This window comes from Stomoxys calcitrans, chromosome 5 (genome assembly GCF_963082655.1).
Source record: "Stomoxys calcitrans chromosome 5, idStoCalc2.1, whole genome shotgun sequence".
Lineage (NCBI taxonomy): Eukaryota > Metazoa > Arthropoda > Insecta > Diptera > Muscidae > Stomoxys > Stomoxys calcitrans.
Window position 1 is genome coordinate 121750329 of NC_081556.1, and position 23548 is coordinate 121773876.

A 23548-nucleotide genomic window follows, 5' to 3' on the forward strand; every position below is an offset into this window, starting at 1 on the left:
GTATTTGGAAGAAGATTACGAATCTGATACAGAAATTTGGTACCAAGTATCCTGGAGACACCCTGAATCCATATAGCACTCAAATTTGGGATAAATATAAAGAACCTCTGAGCTTTGAATTATTCGATGTGACGAAGAAACCTTGGTCTTAAACGTTTGGGTATTAGCGTCAACATATTTAAGTAGTGATTTGTTTCCAAAAAGCCATTTTAGTTTGTGGCAAGGAGCTCCGGGCCAACTAGTTTCATATAAAATGGGGAAAAAGCTTAAAATGTGCTAAATTTTCGGGTTCTGCTAATTGTGGGCGCCTTCTGGACGGTCCTCAAAGTTGGTTACCTCGGATTTGTTAACATGATAAGGGGAAACTTTTACTTATAACGATATGTTCGGAAAAAAAAAAATAAAACATTGGGATCAAGCAACCAGGGGGAGCGCCCCACCCAAACGGGCATATTTACCAATGGTGACAATCTGGGTATTAAATGAAAGGTATTAGAAAGCAAGTTTTATATCAAACTAGGGAAGAGCTGATGATGTACCAAATTTCGGGGTCTTATTAACTTCGGTTGCCTATTGGTGGTCCCTCGGCTTTGTTTACATGAAGTTTTAGATATAACGATACGCTCAGAAAATCTGAGCACCTCACCCAAAACAGGGGGAGCGTCCCATCGAAACGGGCATGTTTATAAATTGGGACAATGTGGGTATCAAATGAAAGGTATTGGGAAGTAGAATACGAATCTGATAAACAAATTTGGATCGAAAAGCACTCATAAACATGCAGGAAGTATTACAACTGTTTCTTTATGGAATGTTCATGGGCGAATTCGCATAGTGAGTGTAATCTAGAGTTCACCATTAGGGATCCTATGGTGCAGGTGATTTTAAGGAAACTCCAATCGTTTAAGCGGGGGCCACCACAGCGTAGAGGTTCGCTTGTCTGCCTGTGACGCCGAACGCCTGGGTTAAAATCCTGGCGAGAACATCAGAAAAAACTTTCAGCGTTGGTTATCCCCTTCTACTGCTGTCGACATTTATGAGGTACTATGCTATGTAAAATTTTCTCCCCAAAGAACTGTCACCTGCGGTACACCGTTCGGACTCGGCTTTAAATCAATTCAATCAATCGGAAATCACTCATTGATATGTGAGAAGTTCTAAAGATGGAGGTTGAGCACCCAGCTCCGCCCAGCTGCTGCATCCTTAGCTTGTCTAGAACTTGCATATACTCCAAAGTCCAGGCAGGAGGCAGGGATAGTCTTTATACCCAAATCGGTAAGTTATGTGGCATATAGACCTATAAGCCTTAAGTATTTTCTGCTCAAAGTCATGGAGCATATAATGTAAAACGTGATGAAGAATAGGACATCTGGCGATTTGTTCAGATACAAGCAGCACATCTACTGCAAAGAGCTATCGATGGGGACCGCACTTCGGGAGATTGTGCTTAAGATAGAATAATCATTCAAAGCCACAATGTAAACGCTGGCAGTATGTATTTATATCGATGGGGCTTTTAAACCCACTCCGGTATGTGGACAATTCCCATCGAATTCTCAGAGAAACGAGATTAGGTCAGTAGAGTAAAACTTTAATAGGGTTTGGAGGTCGCAGGAAAATCTTCTTTGCGGCCCTTTTTATAGAACATTGATCGAAGACAAAGGGTTCTCGTATTTTGAGATAGACAAATTTGTCAACGAACATTCCATTAAGTAACGACACTTCCCTCATATCAAAGAGTGAGATAAGAGACCTCTATTTTATAGTCAAGTCCGACACCGCTTGGCGACCCTCCTTTCTTAAGAAGTTTTACGTGGCTGAATATCTGAATGAATACAATAATATTTCTGATATTATTGCGGGATTGAAACCCTTTTAGACTCATAGTCGAGTAACGCAGTGTACTGTGGCCTCCGGTAAGATATATCAGCGATGGTTGCACCGAATTATGCAAATTTTGGTTGGTACCTTTATAGTAACCCAAAAACACAAATCAGATATTTATTCGTAACTTTTAGTTCAAGAGCCTAGGGGGAACGACCCATCCCAAAATCCCCCAAACGGGCATACAGACCGATTGGTACAATATGGGACTCAAATGAAAGGTACTTAAGAGTTGACAACGAATCTGATATTAAAAAAGGAAAAAAGTATCAGAAGGCCCGCCTCGCCCCAAAAATCCCTCCGAGCGGATCTTCCGATAAGGCATTTAAATGAAAAGTAATTGGGAAAAGAGTACTAATCTAAAAACCAAGGATGGGGCAACAGTTTGGAGGATCAACAACCCCCAAAAATCCACGCAATCAGCATATGGACCGTGCATATATAAAAATTAGGCGAAAAGTATTAGGAGGTCCATTCAACCCCCAAAACTCATCCTAAACGGGCATATGGACCTATCTTTAGAAATGCGACATACATGAAAGGTAATTATGAGTCGAGTTCGAATCTGATATCCAAGATTGGGGACAAAAACCCACCCATCAAAAAATCTCCAAACAGGAATAGGCGAAACCGGTCTGTATAATATGGGAGTTATTTGGGGAAAGATTATGACATAAAATTCTAGAACTGGAAAAACCTAAAAGTGCTTAAAAATTAGGAGCCCAATTTTTTTGCGATATGCTACTTAAAAATAAAATACAGTGGTAAACAAGTTGTTCAAAATATCGATCAGGGAAGAGCCTAAGTGTCCTTGGACTTCACTTCAGTGAAAGCTATCGAAGAGATCCTTGGACTCTCTGAAGAGATCCTTGGACTTTTCTTCCAATGCACTTCAATGAAAACTATTGTGGAGATGATATTATCTCAATATGACTTTTTGATGTCCTGGATTTCTAAAAAATTGGCTATAACTTCTAGAACTGCTGGAACACTGACTAAAAGACTGGTGCTGGTAAAAGCTATTCCATGGATGAAAATCACGTTGCTTCCTATTTTTTTTAATTTTCTTTTCAATTGGTTTTACTCTTTAATATATCTTCAACTTCTAATGGCACCTCTGTCTTACTTACCTTGATTTCGAATTAGCAACATTTGTCAATGCTTGTTGCTGCTGTGGCGTTGGTTGAGAGGCTGCGGTTGCTGGTGCTGCTACAGTTGGTGATGGTGCTGCTGTTGTGGTGGCAAAACTTTGCTGCTGAACCCCCATCGTTGTGGTTGCCATTGGCATTCGTGGCATCAGGGGTGGTGGAGGTGTTGAAGAGTTCTTCGTAAGTCCAGCGTTGACATTACTGGGAGAATGTCTGGGTGTTTGAGGGCTGGCAACATTTTCCTGAATGGCTGGTATGCTGGAGGAGACCGCCAGATTATGGGGCCTTTTGCGTGTGGATGACGATATGTTGGTGGCCCGCAGTAGCTCGGGTTGCAATTTGTTTAGAGCCACGGGTGAGGGTCTTGAGACTTGCAATAACTCTATGCTAGCTGGTTTGCGAGGCACCAAAGGTGGGGGACCCTTTGTGATGGCCGAATCATTGGAGGTGGCTCGTTGAAAGAAATTCGCTTTGCGTGTAGAGGCACCAGCAAAACTATTGCGACGATTGGGTGAGGGTGGCTTGATCATTAAATCGGGATTGAATTCACTTCTTTGCAGAATTTCGGGAGGTGGTGGAGGCAAGGGCTCATCGGACAGGCTGGTTTCACTCTCCAGGCCAGGTGGTGGTGGTGGCAAGTCTGGTGAGGGAACTCTAAGGCTGGGATTTTTGGGTGGTCTTTCAGGCACCCAACCATCTTGAGCAGCAGCAACTCCATTACCTGCTGTTACCACCTGCCCTGGCAGATAGGCCATTTGCTGCAGATGGGGATGAGAATGATGATGATGTGGATGATGCATTGTGGAGCCATGATAGCTTTGGCTCATGAGTTGTGCTGCTGGTGGCATTGGTTGCCCACTAGGATGCTGATGGGGATGTAGTTGCTGATGTGTCAAGGCCGCAGCGTGTTGCAGCAAGACTTTATCTCTAATGCCTGCATAATCCGAGGCCGAGGAGGTGCGTCTGGTCGAAGACATAGAGGCCCGACCTCGGGGTGGAGGAGGCGGAGGTGGCATGCCGCAATCATTAAAGGAAAACTTTTCTGAATTGGAGATATTCTTAATGGACTGAGACTGCAGCTTCTCCTGGGAGGCCGACAAGAACTGATCCCTTAACTCGGCATAATCCGAGGCCGAAGAGGATCTCCTTAGCAGAGTGGGCATCATGGAACGTGATCTGGGCGGTGGTGGGGGTGGGGCTGGTGAAGGAGGTTTCTGGGCCAAACATGCCAGATTTCTTGAGCTAAAGGCATTTTTATCTTCGGATAAGGGTCTTTGGATTTGAGCTGGTGGTGAATTGTAATTGCTGGGCAAAGAATTCCTGAGTAAGACAGTGGCCACAGCGGCTTCTTGTTGGGGAGAAGCTGTTGACCTCAAGGGGGAGCTGGTCTGATGATAGGCGGTCTTGGGTGAATGCTGATTTTCGGACAGATGTGAATTGGGAGACTGTTGTTGCTGGTGGTGGTGGTGGTGGTGCTGCTGTTGTTGTTGTTGTTGCTGCTGTTGCCTTTCAAAATATGATTGCACTGCATTTTTCTGAAATGCCTTTAGTGCCGGATTGGGTACCCTATGGGTTTTATTTGGATCCAGATAAGTATACTTTTGAGGTTGTATTTGTTGTTGCTGCTGCTGCTGATCGGTGGTCCTTTCGAAATCATTGATCAGGGTGGCCACCGATTGCCAACTATGTTGAGGATAATTTTTGGACTGGCTAAGATTTGTCAAACTACCATTGCCCGAGGGAGAGCTAAGCTGATGCTGCTGCTGCTGCTGTTGCTGGGCCAGAGACTTCTGAGGCTTCTGCAGGCCGGTGCTATACTGAGGCTTAGGATGGTGCACAAAATGCGAGGTATTACTATGCACCGGTTCCATGTAGGTGCTAACTGGAAACAGGCGATGGTTATTGCGATAGAGTTGCCCTGAGCCAGAGCCACTGCCAGACTTTATGTCTGCAAGAGAGTCCATGGAAGCCGATACCGATTTATGGCTGGCCATGGATAAGGAACTTGTTGTTGTAGCTGCTGGTGCATTCGACAAGCGTTGCCCACTTGTTGAAAGGGCTTGTGATGCAGGTTCGCTGGTGTTGTTGTTGTTACTGTGGGCAAGCTTAAGCGACTCATTACTGCTGCAGCCATTGGCCAAAGGTTTGGCGGCAGGCACAGGCGGCGGATGAGGCGAAATAGTGACCACAGCCTCACTATTCGATATGGTAACCGAAATATTTGTTTGCGAAGAGGTTTTCTCACTGGCCAAGGAAGATTTGCTGAGCTCCGCATTACCACCATGATTGTGGTGATGACGATACAGGGAATGTGAGGTTTGATGTATGGGTGGATAGCTGGGACTATGGCGATGATTGGGCACCAAGGAACCTTGGGTCACCGAAGACACCGAGGCGGGACTATGTTGCTGGGAATGAGAGGCTCTCGCAGAGGCATGATGTTGAGCTGGCACTTCTGGTTCATTGGCCACCAAAACCCCTTCACTTTGATGCCTTTTGGGGGTTAAAACGCGGGAACTATGCACTATCAACTGGGAAGTGGAGACTAAAAAAGAGACAGAGAGAGAGAGAGAGAGAAAATCAGAAAATTAGTTGTAACCTCTTTTTGAGTGGCAGTTGGATTGCTCTTACCAGATTCTGAGATGGCTGAAAATCCCGTGGCATGGCTCACCTCAGACACATCACTCATGGAGCCCAGCCATTTTAATGTCTCTGTGGACGAGGTACTTTCAGAGCTGTTATTATGCTGCTGTTGCGTGATGCTGGAGACACTCAACTCACTTAAGTCGCGTTCCCGTGACATTAGAGAGGTGGGCGAGGCGGCCACTGAGGAGGTGGAGGCCAAAGATGACAGATCGTTTTGTGACCAATTATGTGATGCTTGACGTGATAGCAAATCGCTTTCCTGACGCAATCTATAAAAAGAAAAAAACAAAAAGAAGATGACGATGAAAAAAAAAGAAACGTTGAAAGAGATTATCATGGACAATGATAAGAATGATTAAAAGCTGCCGTATTAATTTGACATGTTTTCACAACAAACGCTCCGACGACAACAACACCACAGCATAATGAAAGCGGAACTCTTATTGTTTGTTTTTCTAAACGCAATTAAGATGAGGGGGATTTTTTTCCTTCATAACATTCGCTTAGTATTTTAACAAATCAAAAGAGTTTGAGTTTGCTGCACTCCCGACTGTCTGGCTGGAATAGAGAGTGGCATGGAGTGGCATGGCTGTGGACTGGACGCTGTGTTTGGCTTAGCATGGAGTGTGGTCAGTATAAATTGAATTATTTTTTGATTGTTTTCTAGCCAAAGGCTAGTTCTCTAAGACCAAGTGAAGTGATGTGAAGTCAGTTCCCTACCCCAGGTTCGTCTGTCCATCCGTCCGTCCGTCCGTCCATCACTCTTCACATCTTAGCCCCCACCATTTTTACAGTTGAAGCCAACCAAGCACTAAATGTTAGTTTCATTTCTGCTAAGGAAATGCTAACTGAAGTGGTTTAGTGTACTCTCAGTTGAAGGTCAACTCCGTCAAATAGTGGTAGTCGTAGTGCTTGGCGGCTTGGTATTCACATTCAAGTGCCAGTCTTGTTGCTGTTACTTGTACTTCATTTTTTTTTTCATCGCTTTAAGATTTTGGAATTGCTAGCCTGTGCTTGTTTGTATGTCTGCTGTAGCTGAGCGATTTGGATTTAGATTTCATTTTCGTTTTAGATTTAGATTTGTTTGTTTTTCTTTTTTTTGGTTTTTGTGATTTAACTGTTGGCCATAAATTAAAATGTGAGCACATATAATTGGATACTTAATCCATGCACGATAAATGTAGGAATAAAATACAACAAAAACAAATCAACTCACTAACCACATTTAAACAATTCTAAAAGTATTTAACTATTTGCTTTAGTTGTTATTGTTAATTGTGTATGTCGAACACTTCAAATTTAAGAATTATTTGAAATTCTTTATAAATGTTAAAGAGGGCTATAGGGCAAATTTTTTGTTTGATCCTAAAAAAAAAAAATAAAGCAATCATCATCCAAGGTTAGAAACATTAAGTGCATTTATTATATTTTTTTTTTTTATTTAAAAACTGAATATAAGAACAAAAAAATGAGAAACGGTTTAAATAAAACATGTTGAAACATATGCAGTTCGGCCGTGCCTAACATTAGATACCCACCAGCATCGAACATTTATGTAAACCACATTTCAACAAAAACTGGAGAAAATTGACTATTTTTGAACCGATTGCAACTGTATCGATATATAGTCCGGTTTGGACCAAACTCTGCAGCAAATTCGAGGGGTCTACTAGAAGTTCCGGTTCGAAATTTTAAGGAAAATAGGGTAATAAATGGGCGGTGGATTATATGGGTGGCAGCAATATCCAAATATGGTCCCATTGGAACCATATTCAGGAGGGATATGCAGGGGTTTAAAAGAACTCACTGTACCAAATTTTAACAAAATCATTTAACAAATGAGCCTTATAGAGGTGTAAGACCATCATATGAGATATTGGTCTATATGGGTGGCTACATCCTAACATGGACTGATCTGCACCATGTTCGGAATAGAAGTGAGGGGTCTTAAAGTACTCTTATTTACTTCACTTTAATTGGCTATGACAGAACATTTGTTTCACTAGCTGAACGTAGAATAGCGTTCTAAGCGCCTCAATCTTCTCCGCTCATTCTAAAATCTGTGACACCAAGTTTCGAGTTGTCTCCCACCACTCGCTCTTTCCATCAGGCATTTGGTCTTCCCGGTTTGCGTGTGCCACCGTGTTTGCCTTCAAAAGACTTCTTTGCTGGGGCTTCTTCATCCAATTTGTAGTCAACAAAGAGATGGTAGGTGTTGATTTGTCCTTGTACCATGTACCATAGGTTTCTTGGAGGAGGCTTCCTGTATCCAAGTACGGATTTCGCGGCATTTTCCATGGAGTGGGCAATAGATTGCCACTGCGTCATTTCATCAAGCAGTTGGGTCAGTCAAGTGGAATATGCCGTGTTGTGTCTGCAGCTTTTCAATGTCCAGCTTCCGTGCAGTGTCAGATCGTACTTTCCTCGCCATGTTCAAACGGGCGCGAACCTTTGCTGCAATAAGCTTATGATCCGAATCTATATTCGCTCCACGTATCGATCGTTCATCTAACATGCTGAATGAATGCCTTCCATCTATCACAACGTGATCAATTTGGTTCCTCGTGTTTTGATCGGGTGACAGCCATGTGGCTTTGTGAATATTTTTATTTTGAAATCTGGTGCTACTAACTACCATGTTATTTGTCGCGGCGAAATCTATCAGCCTCAACCCTTTACTTGACGTTATCTCGTGGAGTCTACTATTTCTAGACCAAAAATGTCTTTTTTCCCTATCTTCGCATTAAAATCTCCCAGAATCATCATGGGCAGGGCAGCGGTCTTATTCTCTCTCTAGGCGCTCGTAGAAAATATGCTTGGTCTGCTCGTCTTTGTCTTCCGTCGGGGCATGGGCACAAATAAGGCTGATGTTGAAGAATTTGGCTTTTATGCGGATTGTGGCTAGCCTCTCATCCATCGGAGTAAAGCTGGAGGCAAGGTGTTTCAGTCTCCGACTAACCACAAATCCACAGCCAAATTCATGCCTCGTGTTATAGCAGCTATAGTACAGTTCGTCACCGTTTGGTGTTGTAGTGACGCCATTCCCAGTCCATCGCATTTCCTGTAAGGCGGTAATATCTGCCTTGCACTTCTCTAATACATCCGCCAGCGTGTATACTGCACCTTCTCTATAAAGAGTGCGGACATACAAGGTGCAGATCTTCAAATCATGGTGCTTTTTTCGTTTGCTTGGGTCGTCAACTTTGGGGGGGGGTCCGTTTTTACTATTCCTTTGTTTCTCATAGTAGTTCTCATAGTTTTCCGGGGCGGGTTACTGGCCCAGCGCCCTAACCGCCAGTGCCACCTGACTTCTCTCTGAGACTCTCCTCTCGAAAATCGCTGACTGAACGCGGCCACATTTGCAGCTACTCAGCATAAAAACGGAGCTTTCCACCATCCGCAACCTGTGGACGCGCCCGGTAGTTTTCAGCTAAGCTTCCCGTGATAACGATGGACACCACACAAATTGGAGCTTAAAGGTCCAGCCTGTGTGGTGCTCATAGTTATCCCGTGTCGGCCGGGGATTTGAACTATAATCGTCAATGATATCGAGGTGTCTGACACAACTCACTGTGCCAATTTTTTGCGAAATCGGGGAACAAATTCGACATTTTTTTTGAGCCTAAGACTTTCAATCAGGGGATCGGTTTCTATGCCAGCTATATCCAAATATAATCTGATCTTGAGCATACTCGGAAAGAATGTTAAGGAGTCTATCACAAAGAGCTTATATTGGGAGTTAGGTCTATATGACAGCTATATCCAAATATAGACCGTTTTGAAGTTTAGGTTAGGTGAGGTTAGATTGCCACTATGGACATACACCTAAGCCAGTAATCGGCTTGTTGTGGACTCTAAATGACAAAAAAGGTAACCTCGAAAAAGAAAATTGAAGTCAGGAATTCCATGATGCATGCAAAATCCCAAATTGTTTTCCATACCACGCCCAGCAGGTTAATTGCTCGTATTGTTTCCCCAACTAAGCGCCGGTGTCTGTTAGCAGGGAAATCCAGGAAAAGCTTCAAAGCTTGCCTAAACATGTTGAGGCTTTTGATGAAAAAGCATTTTCCACAGGTTACTACTCGGAGAGAATGGCATCTTGGAATAATGAGGTTGATCGAAGGCTTATCATTACGGAAATTATGGTAAAGGAAGCTTTGAGGAGCTTCCAACCATTAAAGTCTCCCGTACCTGATGGAATATTTCCGGCGTTTCTGCAGAAGGCAGACTATCTGGCGCCCCATCTGGCTACTACATTCACGGATTGCCTATAACTTCCATATACTCTGAAAACCTGGCAGGAGGTAAGGGTAGTATTTATACCCAAGCCTGGCAAGTCAAATTATGCGACACCATAAGTTTATAGGTCTGCCTTACGACCTTTCTCTACTGAGTACTCCACTACTCAAAACCATGGACGGTATGTGGACACCATGGTAAAGAGTAGGACATCAAGCGAACTGCTTGAATACAAACAGCATGCCTATTTCAAGGGAAGGTCGGTTGAGACTGCCCTGCACGAGGTTGTGCATAAATTAGAAGAATCTTTCGATGGCTAGACGAACACATTGTTGGTATGCATTGACATCTAGGGACTTTTAACAATGTGGGGACCTAGAAACTGATCCAATCTTTAGACCGGTACCGGGTGGACCACGTCCCTAGAGATTGGATAAACTATATGCTATGGAACAGGTGCATAAATTATGGGTCCCATGACATATGTATAAGAGAGAAAGTGGACCAAGGTACGCCGCAGGGGGGCATTTATCGCCACTCCCATGGGTGACCACTATAAATAACCACCTGAGCTGACGGAGAAGGCATTTAAAGCAGTCTGTTACGCAAACTTTGGCAGATTACTGCTAAAAGTTAAAAATTCGAATCAGTTATGCACTTGTCTCGACTAGGGGCCTCAATTTTAACTCAAAGAAGACTGAAGGTGGGACACGCATCACGTTTCCTCAATACTCTCTGACAGCCTGAAAGACTAAGGGGTGATCTTGGACAGGAAACTGAATTGGAAGTGTCACATACAGGAGCATACTGAGATGTCTCTTTGATGTTAGACGGGCAGTAGGATCGAAATGGGCCTGTATACCAGTATAGTTTAATGGCTCTACAGGAGCGTGATCAGACCAATACTTATTTACGCCTCAGTAGTTTGGAGGAATGCGATGGAGAAAAAGTCCAACGTAAGGATAATACAATAGATGCCATGAACATGATGTCTTTGCATAGGCGGAGAGATGAGGACCACGCCCAATAGGGCGATGGAGACTATTCTAGATATCCGACCCATAGACATAATGATTAAGTGTGAAGCAACCATAGCGGCTATGAGACATAAGGCGGTAGGAGCATGGATATAGGATAGGAGCAGGACATACCATCTCGCTAAAATTGAGGCGACGATTGGAAACCTGGATGGAATAGAAGAGGTTTCCGAACCGATATCTAAGATGGCACTTGAGGTCGAGTGCAAGACGCTGCTGCCTCTCTGGTATTGCCATCTGGGAGATCATGCCACACAAATGGATCAAAGCTAGGGGACAGAGTGGGCCTGGAGGTCCACATTGCGAACCCGAGGACTGAGATATGCTTTTGACTGCCTGACTATAATACGGTCCTTCAGGTGGAGATCCGGGCGATCACGGAATGCATGAGGTGGTGTGGTGTTAACGAGAGAATCTCGAATGTGAAAATCTTTATGGACAGTAAACTGGCCATTAGAGCAGCAACAACCAAGACGGTAAGGTCATGAACAGTCTTGGAGTGTAAGAAGGATTGCACGCTCCGCATCGTTTGTATGCCAGGCCACAGCGGAGTATCTGGGAATGAAAAAGCAAACGATTTGGCAGAGAAGGCTGCCGTCAATAAACTTGGTTAACCCGAAGCCTTTCTGGTCGACGCAGTGCGAGTTAAGGACGTGGGAGCAAGAACAGCGAAACAGTCGGTAGGACGACGAAATTCCAGTGGCGAATTACGGATCATGAGAAGACAAGGCTATTACTGAAAGGAAGTAAGAAGGAGGTTAGTATAGATTTTTGTATCATAACTGGGCATATAGGACTAAGAGTTCGCTTATGCAAAATCGGAACCGCAAGTGATAGTATGTGTTGGGCATGTAGGGAGGATGATAAGACCTTGTACAGTGGGAGAAACTCGAAAAATCTAGTAAAAAAATATGTCGTGTGAGAACTGGTATAGATATCTCTTTGAATTTTGGAGAATATGAGGTGTTAGCGAGATCGTGTGCAAAATTTCAAGACCTTAGGTTGTTTGGGCGCCTCTTGGCAGGCCCTTAAATTTGGTCATTTCAAAAATTTGTTGGGGCCGCCAAATCTTTGTTTGTGGTCCGATTTCCAAATTTGTTTGCTGGATAGTGCTCAAAAAATCCCTGCAAAAAAGTCCGCTTGGTGTGTACAATATCTCCGCTGATTTCGGGGATCTTCGACTTTAATTTTTTTTTAAATTTTAACCGAGACCGGACGAAGACATTTGTGATTCGATTTACATTTGCCGCTAAAAATGTCTACATCTGATTATTCATTTAAAAGTTTTAGAGTTAGGAGGTCAAAAATATGATAAAAGTGTATTTTTTGGATTTTTTGATCAAAACAGTATTTTCAGCGATTAGACTTTATTGAAAAAACTTGCTCAAAAATCTTAATTTTTTTCTTTAATTTTTGGGAAGAGGGCATATTGTAGACGCGTTTTAAGTGAAATTTTAACAAAATATGTCCACTAAGACGGGTGCTATATGTAATTCAAAATAGGCAATTTAAAAAAAAAAAATCAAATTCTAAAGTCCGATATCACCCATTTGGGTTTATGGATGTTTTCTATTGCTCCATATGTCCCTAAACCCATGGAAAAAATTTTTGCACCTAATAACATTTTTAACCTCCTATCTCAAATTACTAAAAAATTACGATTTTGAAACTATCTTTTCTCAAAAGTGGTATTTTGGGGATTTTTGTACAAAAAATCGGGCAAATTTTATTTTTAAGTTTTAGGGACATTTTTATCTGAAAGTTTTAAAAATAAATACTAAGATATCCCTATTCGTTTGTTTCTTAGAATTTTTTTCAATTTGAATTTTCGTTTTCAGAAAAATGCAATTTTTCCCTCTGCTTTTGGAATGAATGTCAGAGGCACAAATGTGGAAAATGTGTTATGGGAAAAAACAGAAAAAAAGTTTGGGAAATCGTACCACAAATGAGGAGTCACAACGGTTCTCACGCTATGACAGAGGCCTTACTATTTTTTCTCTTCTAATCTTGGTCAATTATATTTTTGGAGTAAATTGTCATGTTTTACTAAAATTGAGACATTTTCCAAATTTCTTTTCCCCTGTACATTTGGTAAGTTAAAATTCCATTCTCCGTTGGCCACACTTTCTGCTGATATCATTGCCTTCACTCCACCAATTTTCATGTTTAATTACTGACAAAATGTTAGAAATCATCCACATTTTGTAACACAAATTCCTACAACATTCCAATGTGGCACTTCTTCCGATAGACTGATAAAGGCAGGCAAGCGCCTTGCCTCCCCACTCCACTACTGCGAGAGTATGACAGTGTGTCTACCTATCAACCTGTTTTGTAGCCTGTGATCTATTTAAAGCATCCTCCTGCTCCTGCTTATTAAAATGTTAGTGGAATAATTAATTCCACCGAAGATATACAACGACTATTTTTATAAAAATATATAAAAGTTGACAATATGTGTGTGTGTGTGTGTGTGTGCATGTGGAGATAAAATAAGGCTGTCAACCAGCCAGCCAGCCAAAAAGCCAAACCAAGCCAAGTGAGTTGTCTTTGGCAGCATTCTCTTTGGTGATGGAATGATGTGCTGCATTGTGATGCGAAATGGGTTGGGTTTGGTTCGATGGGTTGTTTGGGATGTTAGCCTGCCTGTTGGCTGAAAACTGGCATGGTTCATTGGTGACCAATATAGCCATAGTCACACTTGTACCTGTAGTATTTGTCTAAAAATGGCTTAAATTAAAATGTAAAACATGTGCTATTTATGACTGCTACTACTTGTTGTTGGCTGCCATGGCTAAAATAAACCAAATCATGTTGATGTGATGAGCAATTAACACTAGGTAGCGAAGAAAAAAAAATAAATTTTGGATTACATTTTTTACAGAAAAAAAACTTTGATAAAATTTTATAAAAAAATTTGATAAAAATTTTTCTTAAAAAAAAATTTCGTTATAAATAATATTTTGTTTTGCTTTCTATTCTAAATAGAATATTTTTTTATTTAGAATAGAAAGAAAAATAAAAACCATTTCTAAAAAAGTTTTAGGCAAAATGTGGTTGCTATTAATGAATTGGGCAGGCTATGGAGATAGTTATTTCAAAACTAACCAAGCTTCATCATCAGTCCATTTTGTCACAAAAAGATTACATGCTACCATTTACATGTTTTTTAGTTTGTTTATCTGTTCGGTATAGACTTGAAAACGGCTGAACCGATTTTCATGAAATTTTCTCAGATGGTAGTGTTTGAGCCCCCGTTGAAAATAGGGTACTAAGTTTTTTGACATCCGAAGGGGGAGGGCCGACCCTCCCCGCTTTAAGCGAAATTTTGCATGTCACCTTATGGTACCCCAAAAAACATGAAATTTGTATGAAATTTTTGGGGTCAATTAACATGGGGGGACGCCCCATCCCAAAACCCACCCGAACGGACAAGTTTACCGATTGGGACAATATGGGTATCAAATGAAAGGTATTTAAGAGTAGAGAACGAACTTGCATTAAAATGTCACCATAAGTGTCGGAAGGTCCTCCACACGCAAAAATATCACCCAACAGTACACTTTTACCGCCTTGGCTAGGTATCAAATAAGAGGTATTTGAGAGTAGAGTACTCACCGCGCAACAGGACACTTTTATCAATTTGAGCTATATGGGTGTCAACTGAAAGGTATTAAAAAGTAGAGAACAAATTTGACATTAAAATTTATTCCTTGGTGTCTGAGGGGCCTGCCCACCCCCAAAAATCCCTCAACAGGACATATTTACCGATTGGGACAATATGGACATCACATGAAATGTATTTAAAAGTATAGCAAAAAGCTGATATAAAAATGTATTCCTTGGTGTCTGAGGAGCCCCCCAACCCCAAAGATCCCTGAACAGGACATATTTACCGATTGGGACAATAGGGGCATCAAATGAAAGGTGTTAGGAAGTTAAATACACATCTGTTGTAAGAATTTGGGGCCTCTCTAACCCCCAAAACGGGCATGAATGTCCAAAGTCACAAATTGACTATGAATCTGATATACACATTTGGGACAAAGTCTGGGACCGGCCAACCCAATGTAAGATATGTAGTTCGATCGGGATAATATTGGGTTGCCCAAAAAGTAATTGCGGATTTTTTATAAGAAAGTAAATGCATTTTTAATAAAACTTAGAATGAACTTTAATCAAATATACTTTTTTTACACTTTTTTTCTAAAGCAAGTAAAAGTAACAGCTGATAACTGACAGCAGAAAGAATGCAATTACAGAGTCACAAGCTGTGAAAAAATTTGTCAACGCCGACTATATGAAAAATCCGCAATTACTTTATGGGCAACCCAATATATGAATAAAACAAAAGGTCTATAGCAGTAGAGTTCGAATCTAATTTTGATATAAGGATTCAAGTGTCTGGGGCATGTCCAGCCGAACATGTAGATTTCAACATTAAGGGACTCAAATAAATCGTCTTTTGGGTCTTAGCGACGCTCTCCTCCCAATAAAAGCAACACGAAACTGTCATGTAGGATGACCGAGAATATATTGTATTCAAATGAAAGGACGTATTAGAGGACAATCGCCATCCCCCCATACTAACCAAAAAAAGGAATAAAAAAAAAATAAATGAAGGCCGATCAGGATAGAATAGGACAGCAATAAAAGGTTCTTGGTAGTAGAGTACACTTTTTACCCTCGAATTGGGATAGACATAGGAGGGTCTACGGATCTTTAAAAATGTATTATCCCAAGTGGTAGCTTTTAAATATGATTTTGAATGAAGATTACCAATACAAAAAAATTAATATGTGTGGATCTGAATATTTTGATCGCCACTTTCAAAACGCTTGACACGTTCAAGCACGATGCTGATATTATTTCAGGGTCCCTTCCCTAAACTCCCTTCAAAACGACCATGTTTGTCTGCTATGGCTCAAATTATAGGTATTTGATAGTAGAAAACCAATTTGATATCATACTTACACCTCAAACTGAACATATTTATGGATTATGGCAAAAAGGGGCTCAAATCAGACATCTGTTTTATGGCCATGTGTTTCAGGGACGCCTCAACTCATAAACTCCCCCTAAACCATATATATGTACCGACTATAGCAATATGTAGCTCAAATGTGTTTGTTTGGAGAAGGGTATGAATCTGATATCCAGTTCCGGGGCAAAGGGTTTGGCTACTCCAATCCACCACCAAAACCAAGAGAATGAAGTAGATCTAACATTCAAACTTTAATGGGCAGACCTTCTCCTTGCCCTACTTTCAAAAATGACAGATCTCGGAGAAGGGTGGGGCGATTTAAGCGAATTGAGTTGTGTTATAATAACTCAAGAACAGAAATTTGGTATCCTTATTTAGGGTTGGATTTCCAGGGGGGCCGCCCCCTCCAAAAACCGCAAAATGGAAATATAAACCAATAATGACAATATGGGGTTCAAATAAAAGGTAAATGAGACTAGAGCACGAATCTCATATATGGGGGTCCACCTCACCCCCACCATACCATCTCCAATACCACCATACCGGACGTATTTACCAACCTTAGCGAAGATTAAAGGTATTTGGGAAAGAGCACCAATATGATATCCACATTGGGGCGAAATATCTGAAAGGCCGTACCAGCACTCCCAAACAGGACTTCCTGATGTGCCAGTGTAGGGCTCAGATTAAATAAGAGACTGAAAGATGGCCCAGTGGAGCCGGCCCTGTTCAGAGTTTTCTATAGAAATAAATTTTGACAAAATTTTTTTTAAAAAATAAACTTTCATAAAATTTTCTTTGGGAACAAAAAGAAATTTCCATTAAAAACATATTTTGAACAAAATTTTCTATAAAAATAAAATCTTAACAAAATCTTTTATAGAAATATTATTTTGAAATAAAATTTTTACAGAATTTTCTAGGAAATAAAATGTTAATCAAATTTCTAAAAATAAAATTTGGACCAAAATTTGGACCGGTCCCGAACGAGAAATAAAATGTTGACCGAACTCGATTCTCAATAAGTCCTGTTACGCGTGCTGTGTGGCATATGGCACCGTCTTATTGAAACCACATGTAATGCAAGTCAAGTTCTTGCATTTTGGCCCAAAAAAATTTGGATATTATCTCAAGGTAGCGCTCACCATTCACAGTTACTTTACAATTCGTATCATCTTTGAAGAAGTACGGTCCAATGATGCCACCAGCACATAAACCTCACCAAACTGTGACTTTTCTGGATGTATTGGTAGCTCCTGGCTAATCTTCACCTTAAAAATGACAATTCTGCTTATTTACGTACCAATTAAGCCAAAAATGAGCTTCTGAACACAATTTTAGTGCTATGAACTCTTCTAACAGAGCACGCATTTTGATAATAAAATTGAATAGTTCCCAAGTGTTGTTCGTTTGTAAGACGATTCATGGTTAAATTATAGACCAAACTGAAGATGTTTGGCAGTGAAACAAAGCACGAAACGTGCGTGAGCTATTTTAACCGGTGTTGCCAAAAAGATAGCTAAAAAATCACCCTTTATATGTGAGCTATATCTAAAATAGGACAAATTTCTATAAAATTCATCAATCATCAGAAGAGTTTCAAGAGAAACCTTCGTGCCAAATTTAGTGAAGATTGGTTAACAAATAACAAAATTATTGAACAAATTGTTCAAAATCGGACAAAAATATATATGGGAGCTATATCTAAATCTGAACCGATTTCTACTAAATTCAACAGCAATACCGGGAGACATTAGGGAATACTTTGTGCCAACTTTCGTGTGCCTCGGTTAAGAAATTACCAAATTATTGCAAAACCAGTCCAATCGGACGAACATGTATATGGGAGCTATATTTAAATTTGAACCGATCTTTATGAAATTCACAAAATTTCGTGAGAATCGGTTTACAAATGACGATATAATTGGAAATTTAGTCCAAATTGAACGAACATATATATGGGAGCTATATCCAAATCTGAACCGGTTTTTTTTCAATTCAATAGGCTTCATCTCTAGGCCCAAGAAAATACTGGTGCCAAATTTTAAGACGATGGGATGAAAATTGCGCAATTACTTTTTGGTTGCCCAAAAAGTAATTGCGGATTTTTCAAAAGAAAATAAATGCATTTTTAATAAAACTTAGAATGAACTTTAATCAAATATACTTTTTTTTACACTTTTTTTCTAAAGCAAGCTAAAAGTAACAGCTGATAACTGACAGTAGAAAGAATGCAATTACAGAGTCACAAGCTGTGAAAATATTTGTCAACGCTGACTATATGAAAAATCCGCAATTACTTTTTGGGCAACCCAATAGATGGACAGACACACAGACGAACATAGCTAAATCGAATTGAAAAGTGATTCTGAGTCGATCGGTATGCTTATCAATGGTTCTATACCTCTTCCTTCTGGGTGTTACAAATTCACTCTGTTATAATACCCTGTACCACAGAAGTGGACCAAATTTTTCTAAAAATAAAATTTGAACCAAAATTTTGTGAAAAAAATTGGTACAAAATTTTCTACAAAATAAAATTATTAAAAAATTTTCTACAAAATAAAATTTTTACAAATTCGCACAATTTTCCAAGTACAAAATTTTTTAAAAAATTTTCTAAAAATAAAATTTTAAAAATTTTTGTATAGAAACAAAATGTTTATAAAATTTTGACGAAAATTTTTTAAAAAATAAAATTTTCTATTGAGATCTAAATTCGACAAGGAATTCTTCAACAAAAAATGTGGACAAGTCTTATGCAAGTCACAGTTTCTGCTTCAACGAAATCGATAATAAATTAGGATTTTATGGGCTTAAAACCCCAAATGAGCAGATCGGTCAATAAGGCAGCTGTATCAAAAGATGGGTTGATATGGACCATTAGTCCGTAGTCAATGTGTAGTGAAGCTTTCATGGGCGTATGCATTTGTTTTTAATAGGCCTGTTTTCTGATTTTGACGAAAATTTTTTAAAAAATAAATTTTTTTATTGAGATCTAAATTCGACAAGAAATTCTTCAACAAACAATGTTGACAAGTCTTATGCCAGTCACAGTTTCTGTTTCAACGAAATTGATAATGAATGAGGCTTTTATGGGCTTAAAACCCCAAATGAGCAGATCGGTTTATATGGCAGCTATATCAAAAGATGGGTTGATATGGACCATTAGTTCGTAGTCAATGTGTAGTGAAGCTTTCATGGGCGTATGGATCTGTTTTTAATAGGTCTGTTATCCGATTTGACTAAAATTTTGTACAAAGTGTTTTGTTATGACTTTCAAAAACCGTGCCAGGTATGGTCCAAATCGGTCTATAACCCTGGTATAGCTCCCTTATAAACCGATCCTCCTATTGGACATCCTCAGCCCCTGTAAACTGCATTCATTATCCGATTTGTCTGAAATTTTGCACATAGTGTTCTGTTATGATTTCCTACAACCATGTTAAATTGGTCCACCACCTGATATATAAACCGACCTCGCGTTTTGACATCTTGAGTATGATTTAACTGAAATTTGCTGCCTGTAAACTGCATTCATTATCCGATTTGTCTGAAATTTTGCACATAGTGTTCTGTTATGATGTCCTACAACCATGTTAAATTGATCCACCACCTGGTATATAAACCGACCTCGCGTTTTGACATCTTGAGTATGATTTAACTGAAATTTGCTGCTAAAATTACACGTGTGCCCTTCACATAGGTTCATATAATTAAACATTCAGCAGAATTCTTAATGGTGGCTTCCACAGATTCGAACTTAGCACATATTTGCAAATACAAGTTTGCCCATGAACATTCCATTAAGGAACAGGGGCACACTGCCCACATATCGATGAGTGCTGTCCAATTGAAGTTTAAGCTCAAAGGGCCTCCTTTTTATAGCCGATTCCGAACGGTGTGCAGCAGCGCGATACCTCTTTGTGGAGAAGTTTTTACATGGCTGCCATACCAAATGGTACAGCACCTCTCTAATGTTGTCAGCGTTAGGAGGGGATAACCACCGCAAAATTTTCAGGATGTTCTCGCCAGGATTTGAACCCAGGCGTTCAGCATCATAAGCGGACATGCTAGCCTCTGCGCTAAGGGGGTCTCCACGTATTTACTGGTATACATCCACAATTTCTTAATATTTTAGATTTCATGTTGCACAGTGTTATCCTCATTATGATTATCATTGGTATTCCATGCCTTAAGCAAGCATGCCTCTAGCCCGCCAACGGAAGATTGGCCTTAGATGCGGAGGCTGTTTGGTGTCAGATCGACCAATGTTCGATAGATGTTGAATTGGTGGACAGCATTGGCATGGCGATGCCATGACCAGAATTGGTTGGCATGCCTTCGCATATAAATGGTGAAGCATGAAATCAGTTATGAATGTCACCGACATTGCCACAGTTTGCTGCTACTGCCACTTTAGCTCTAACAAAAGAATGTGAGCAGTAAACTTGTTTACTAAACGATCGATCGATGGTCTACGATTGGAGAATCAATCGATCTATTCACTTTAAATGCGAGCCAACAAACATTGACTCGTTTAGTAGCTTGTAATAGATTTTTTAAGATGAAAATTAAACACAAACATTGCAGAAAATGCGGTAGCGTCCACATCATCATCATCATCATTATCGGCATCAGCAAAATTATTAGCAAAACCAGGGAAGGAAAGACTGAAGTAAAGCAAAGCCAAAGTTTTGATACGCTACCTGTTTCAAAGATATACTCGTAATTTATAAGAAATCAAGTTTTCGCTAAACATCATTTTGAACAAAAATTTACTATTGGTCTTCACAATCACTATATTCGATTTTTTTTTTTTTGAAAAATGTTTAGCTGCTCAAAACAAATTAGGCTTTGAAGGTTCCTTTTTCTGGTAAACCAATTCACCAACCTATAATACCCTCTGCCACATTCTTGATGTAGGGTTGTCAATATTTGTTTCCAAATTGACTAAGGCTAAACAGCAAAAACGCCAACGAGGAGCCTATAGAAGGAAGAGTCGGAAAAAAGGTGACCCTATAAAGTAAACGTTGCAAATACTAAGCAAAACCTGATTATCTCCACAATCACCAGTTAGCAAGCAGCAAGTGATGACGTCTGTGGAATGCTGTTTACAAGCCTAAGTAGATATGATTTGTGGGTGAAGCTTCAACAGAAATAGTTACAGGATTCCTTTTTCGAGGCTGTTGATGCAAGAAGCCACTAAGGGGGGGGTTAGGTGAGTAGTGCTGAATGCTATTGAAACTGTCTGCGGAATGTTGTTTTGTGCTCCAACATTATTAGATATGATTTATGGCAAATGTTATGGAGTTTGGATGCAGGATTCCATTCGAAAACAACTTGCAGCGACAATGGAAAGAGAGGCCAATCACATTGGCATGAACTGGAAAGGTACAAACCAGATTGAGATATGTCGCAAATGAGGCTTATGAGCATTGCTTTTTGTAATTCAAACTAATGGAACGCAGTTCCCAGAGTCAAATAAGGGAAAATGATTGGAAGGAAACAAACAAATTTTAAAATTTTATATTGGGTTGCCCAAAAAGTAATTGCGGATTTTTCATATAGTCGGCGTTGACAAATTTTTTCACAGCTTGTGACTCTGTAATTGCATTCTTTCTTCTGTCAGTTATCAGCTGTTACTTTTAGCTTGCTTTAGAAAAAAAGTGCAAAAAAAGTATATTTGATTAAAGTTCATTCTAAGTTTTATTAAAAATGCATTTACTTTCTTTTAAAAAATCCGCAATTACTTTTTGGGCAACCCAATACAATTTTTAATTTGTTACCTTATTGTCCAAATTACGTGTCTTAAACAAAAACAAGTAAAAGCGCGTTATGTTCGGCTGGGCCGTAGCTTATGTACCTCCAACAAAGATCGCATTTGAGACGTTTTTTTAATGACCATGGGTCTCTTCCTTCATAGGCAAAATAAGTTCTTTGGATGGTTTCTATTCATAGCCAAAAACTAAACAAGTAAAAGCTTGCTAAGTTCGGCCGGTCCGAATTTTGGGAACTTACTACCATGGACTCTGCTAAAAATTTATACAAATTCCCGTAGTCTAATGATATGTCCTGTTTACGAGGTGTATTTGGGTTTGGTGGCCCAGCAGACACTTGCTTCCGAAAGTGGTCCACTCTTAAATACCTTACATATTGCCATGATCGGTAAATATGTCCGGTCTAGGAGGTATTTTGTGGGTTAGGCGACACCCCAAATACTTGGTCTCACAATTGGATATCAGATTTGTTTTCTACCCTCAAATACATTTCATTTGAGTACCATATTGCAAAGATTGGTCTATAAGACCTCTTTGCTGGTTTTAGGGGCTGGGCGGTCCCCCCAGTAACCTCACCACAAATAAGGATACACACTTTTTTTAGGATACTCTGAGAGAGCAAACATCCAATCCATCTCCTAGATCTGGTGTTTATGAAAATAAGGGCAAGGGTCCTCCCCCCAATTATAGAAAAATATGGTACCCTAGATTATCCGCAGCATAATTGAAGGAAAACGGTTCAGCTGTTGTTGAGTCTATACGGAACATGCAATCAAACAAATAAACAGACATAGATTGATTTTTATACCCTCCACCATAGGATGGGAGGTATACTAATTTCGTCATTCCATTTGTAACACCTCGAAATATTCGTCTACGACCCCATAACCTATATATATATTCTTGATCGTCTTGACATTGTAAGTCGATTTAGCCTAGTCCGTCCGTCTGTCGAAAGCACGCTAACTTTCGAAGAAATAAAGCTAGACGCTTTAAATTTTGCACAAATACTTCCTTTTAGTGTAGGTCGGTTGGGATTGTAAATGGGCTTTATGAGTTCATGTTTTGAAAGCCATTTAAACAGATACGAAACAGCTTCCATATAAACAGATACGGGATCTTGACTTCTTGAGCCTCCAGAGGGCGCACTTCTAATCCGATTTGGCTGAAATTTCGCATGAAGTGTTTTAGTCGAACTTCCAACAACTGTGTTAAGTATGGTCCAAGTGGGATTATTACCTGATATAGCTTTCATATAAACGTATCTCGGATCTTGACTTTTTCAGCTGCTAGAGGGCGTTATTTTTACCAAATTTTGCATGAAATGTTTTGTTTTGATTTCCAACAATTGTGCCAACTTCAACTGACTTATTCAACCGCTAGAGGGCGTTACTATTACCCGATTTGGCTAAAAATTTGCATGAAATGGTTTGTTTTGATTTCCAACAATTGTGGCAAGTATGGTCCAAATTAGATCATTAGCTGATATAGCTCTCGTATAAACTGATCTCGGATCTTGACTTCTTAAGCCGCTAGAGGGCGCAATTATTACACGATTTGGCTAAAATTTTGCATGAAATGGTTTGTTTTGATTTCCATCAACTGCGCCAATCATGATCTAAATTGATTTATTGTCTGATACAGTTCCCATAAAAACCGATCTCGAATCTTGAGTTATTGAGCCACTAGAGGGCGTAATTATTATCCGATTTGGCTGAAATTTTGTTAGAAGTGTTTTGTTATGTCTTTCAACAACTGTTCCATGTATGGTTTTAATCGGTTCATAGCCTGATTCAGTTCCCATATAAACCCATCACGGATCTTTAGTTA

At 40.0% G+C, this 23548-nt stretch overlaps 1 protein-coding gene across 2 annotated transcripts in view; it reads right to left on the bottom strand.

The window, feature by feature from the left end:
* Positions 1–23548, bottom strand: part of LOC106088268 (protein Shroom) — a 358904-nt gene that overhangs the window by 156664 nt on the left and 178692 nt on the right. For both annotated transcript variants that reach the window (XM_059368429.1, XM_059368428.1), the window contains 2 exons: positions 5664–5947; positions 3015–5577 (listed from right to left, as the gene is read on the bottom strand). In XM_059368429.1, coding sequence (XP_059224412.1) covers positions 3015–5577; positions 5664–5947 — 2847 coding nt within the window. The remainder of the gene's footprint in view (positions 1–3014; positions 5578–5663; positions 5948–23548) is intronic.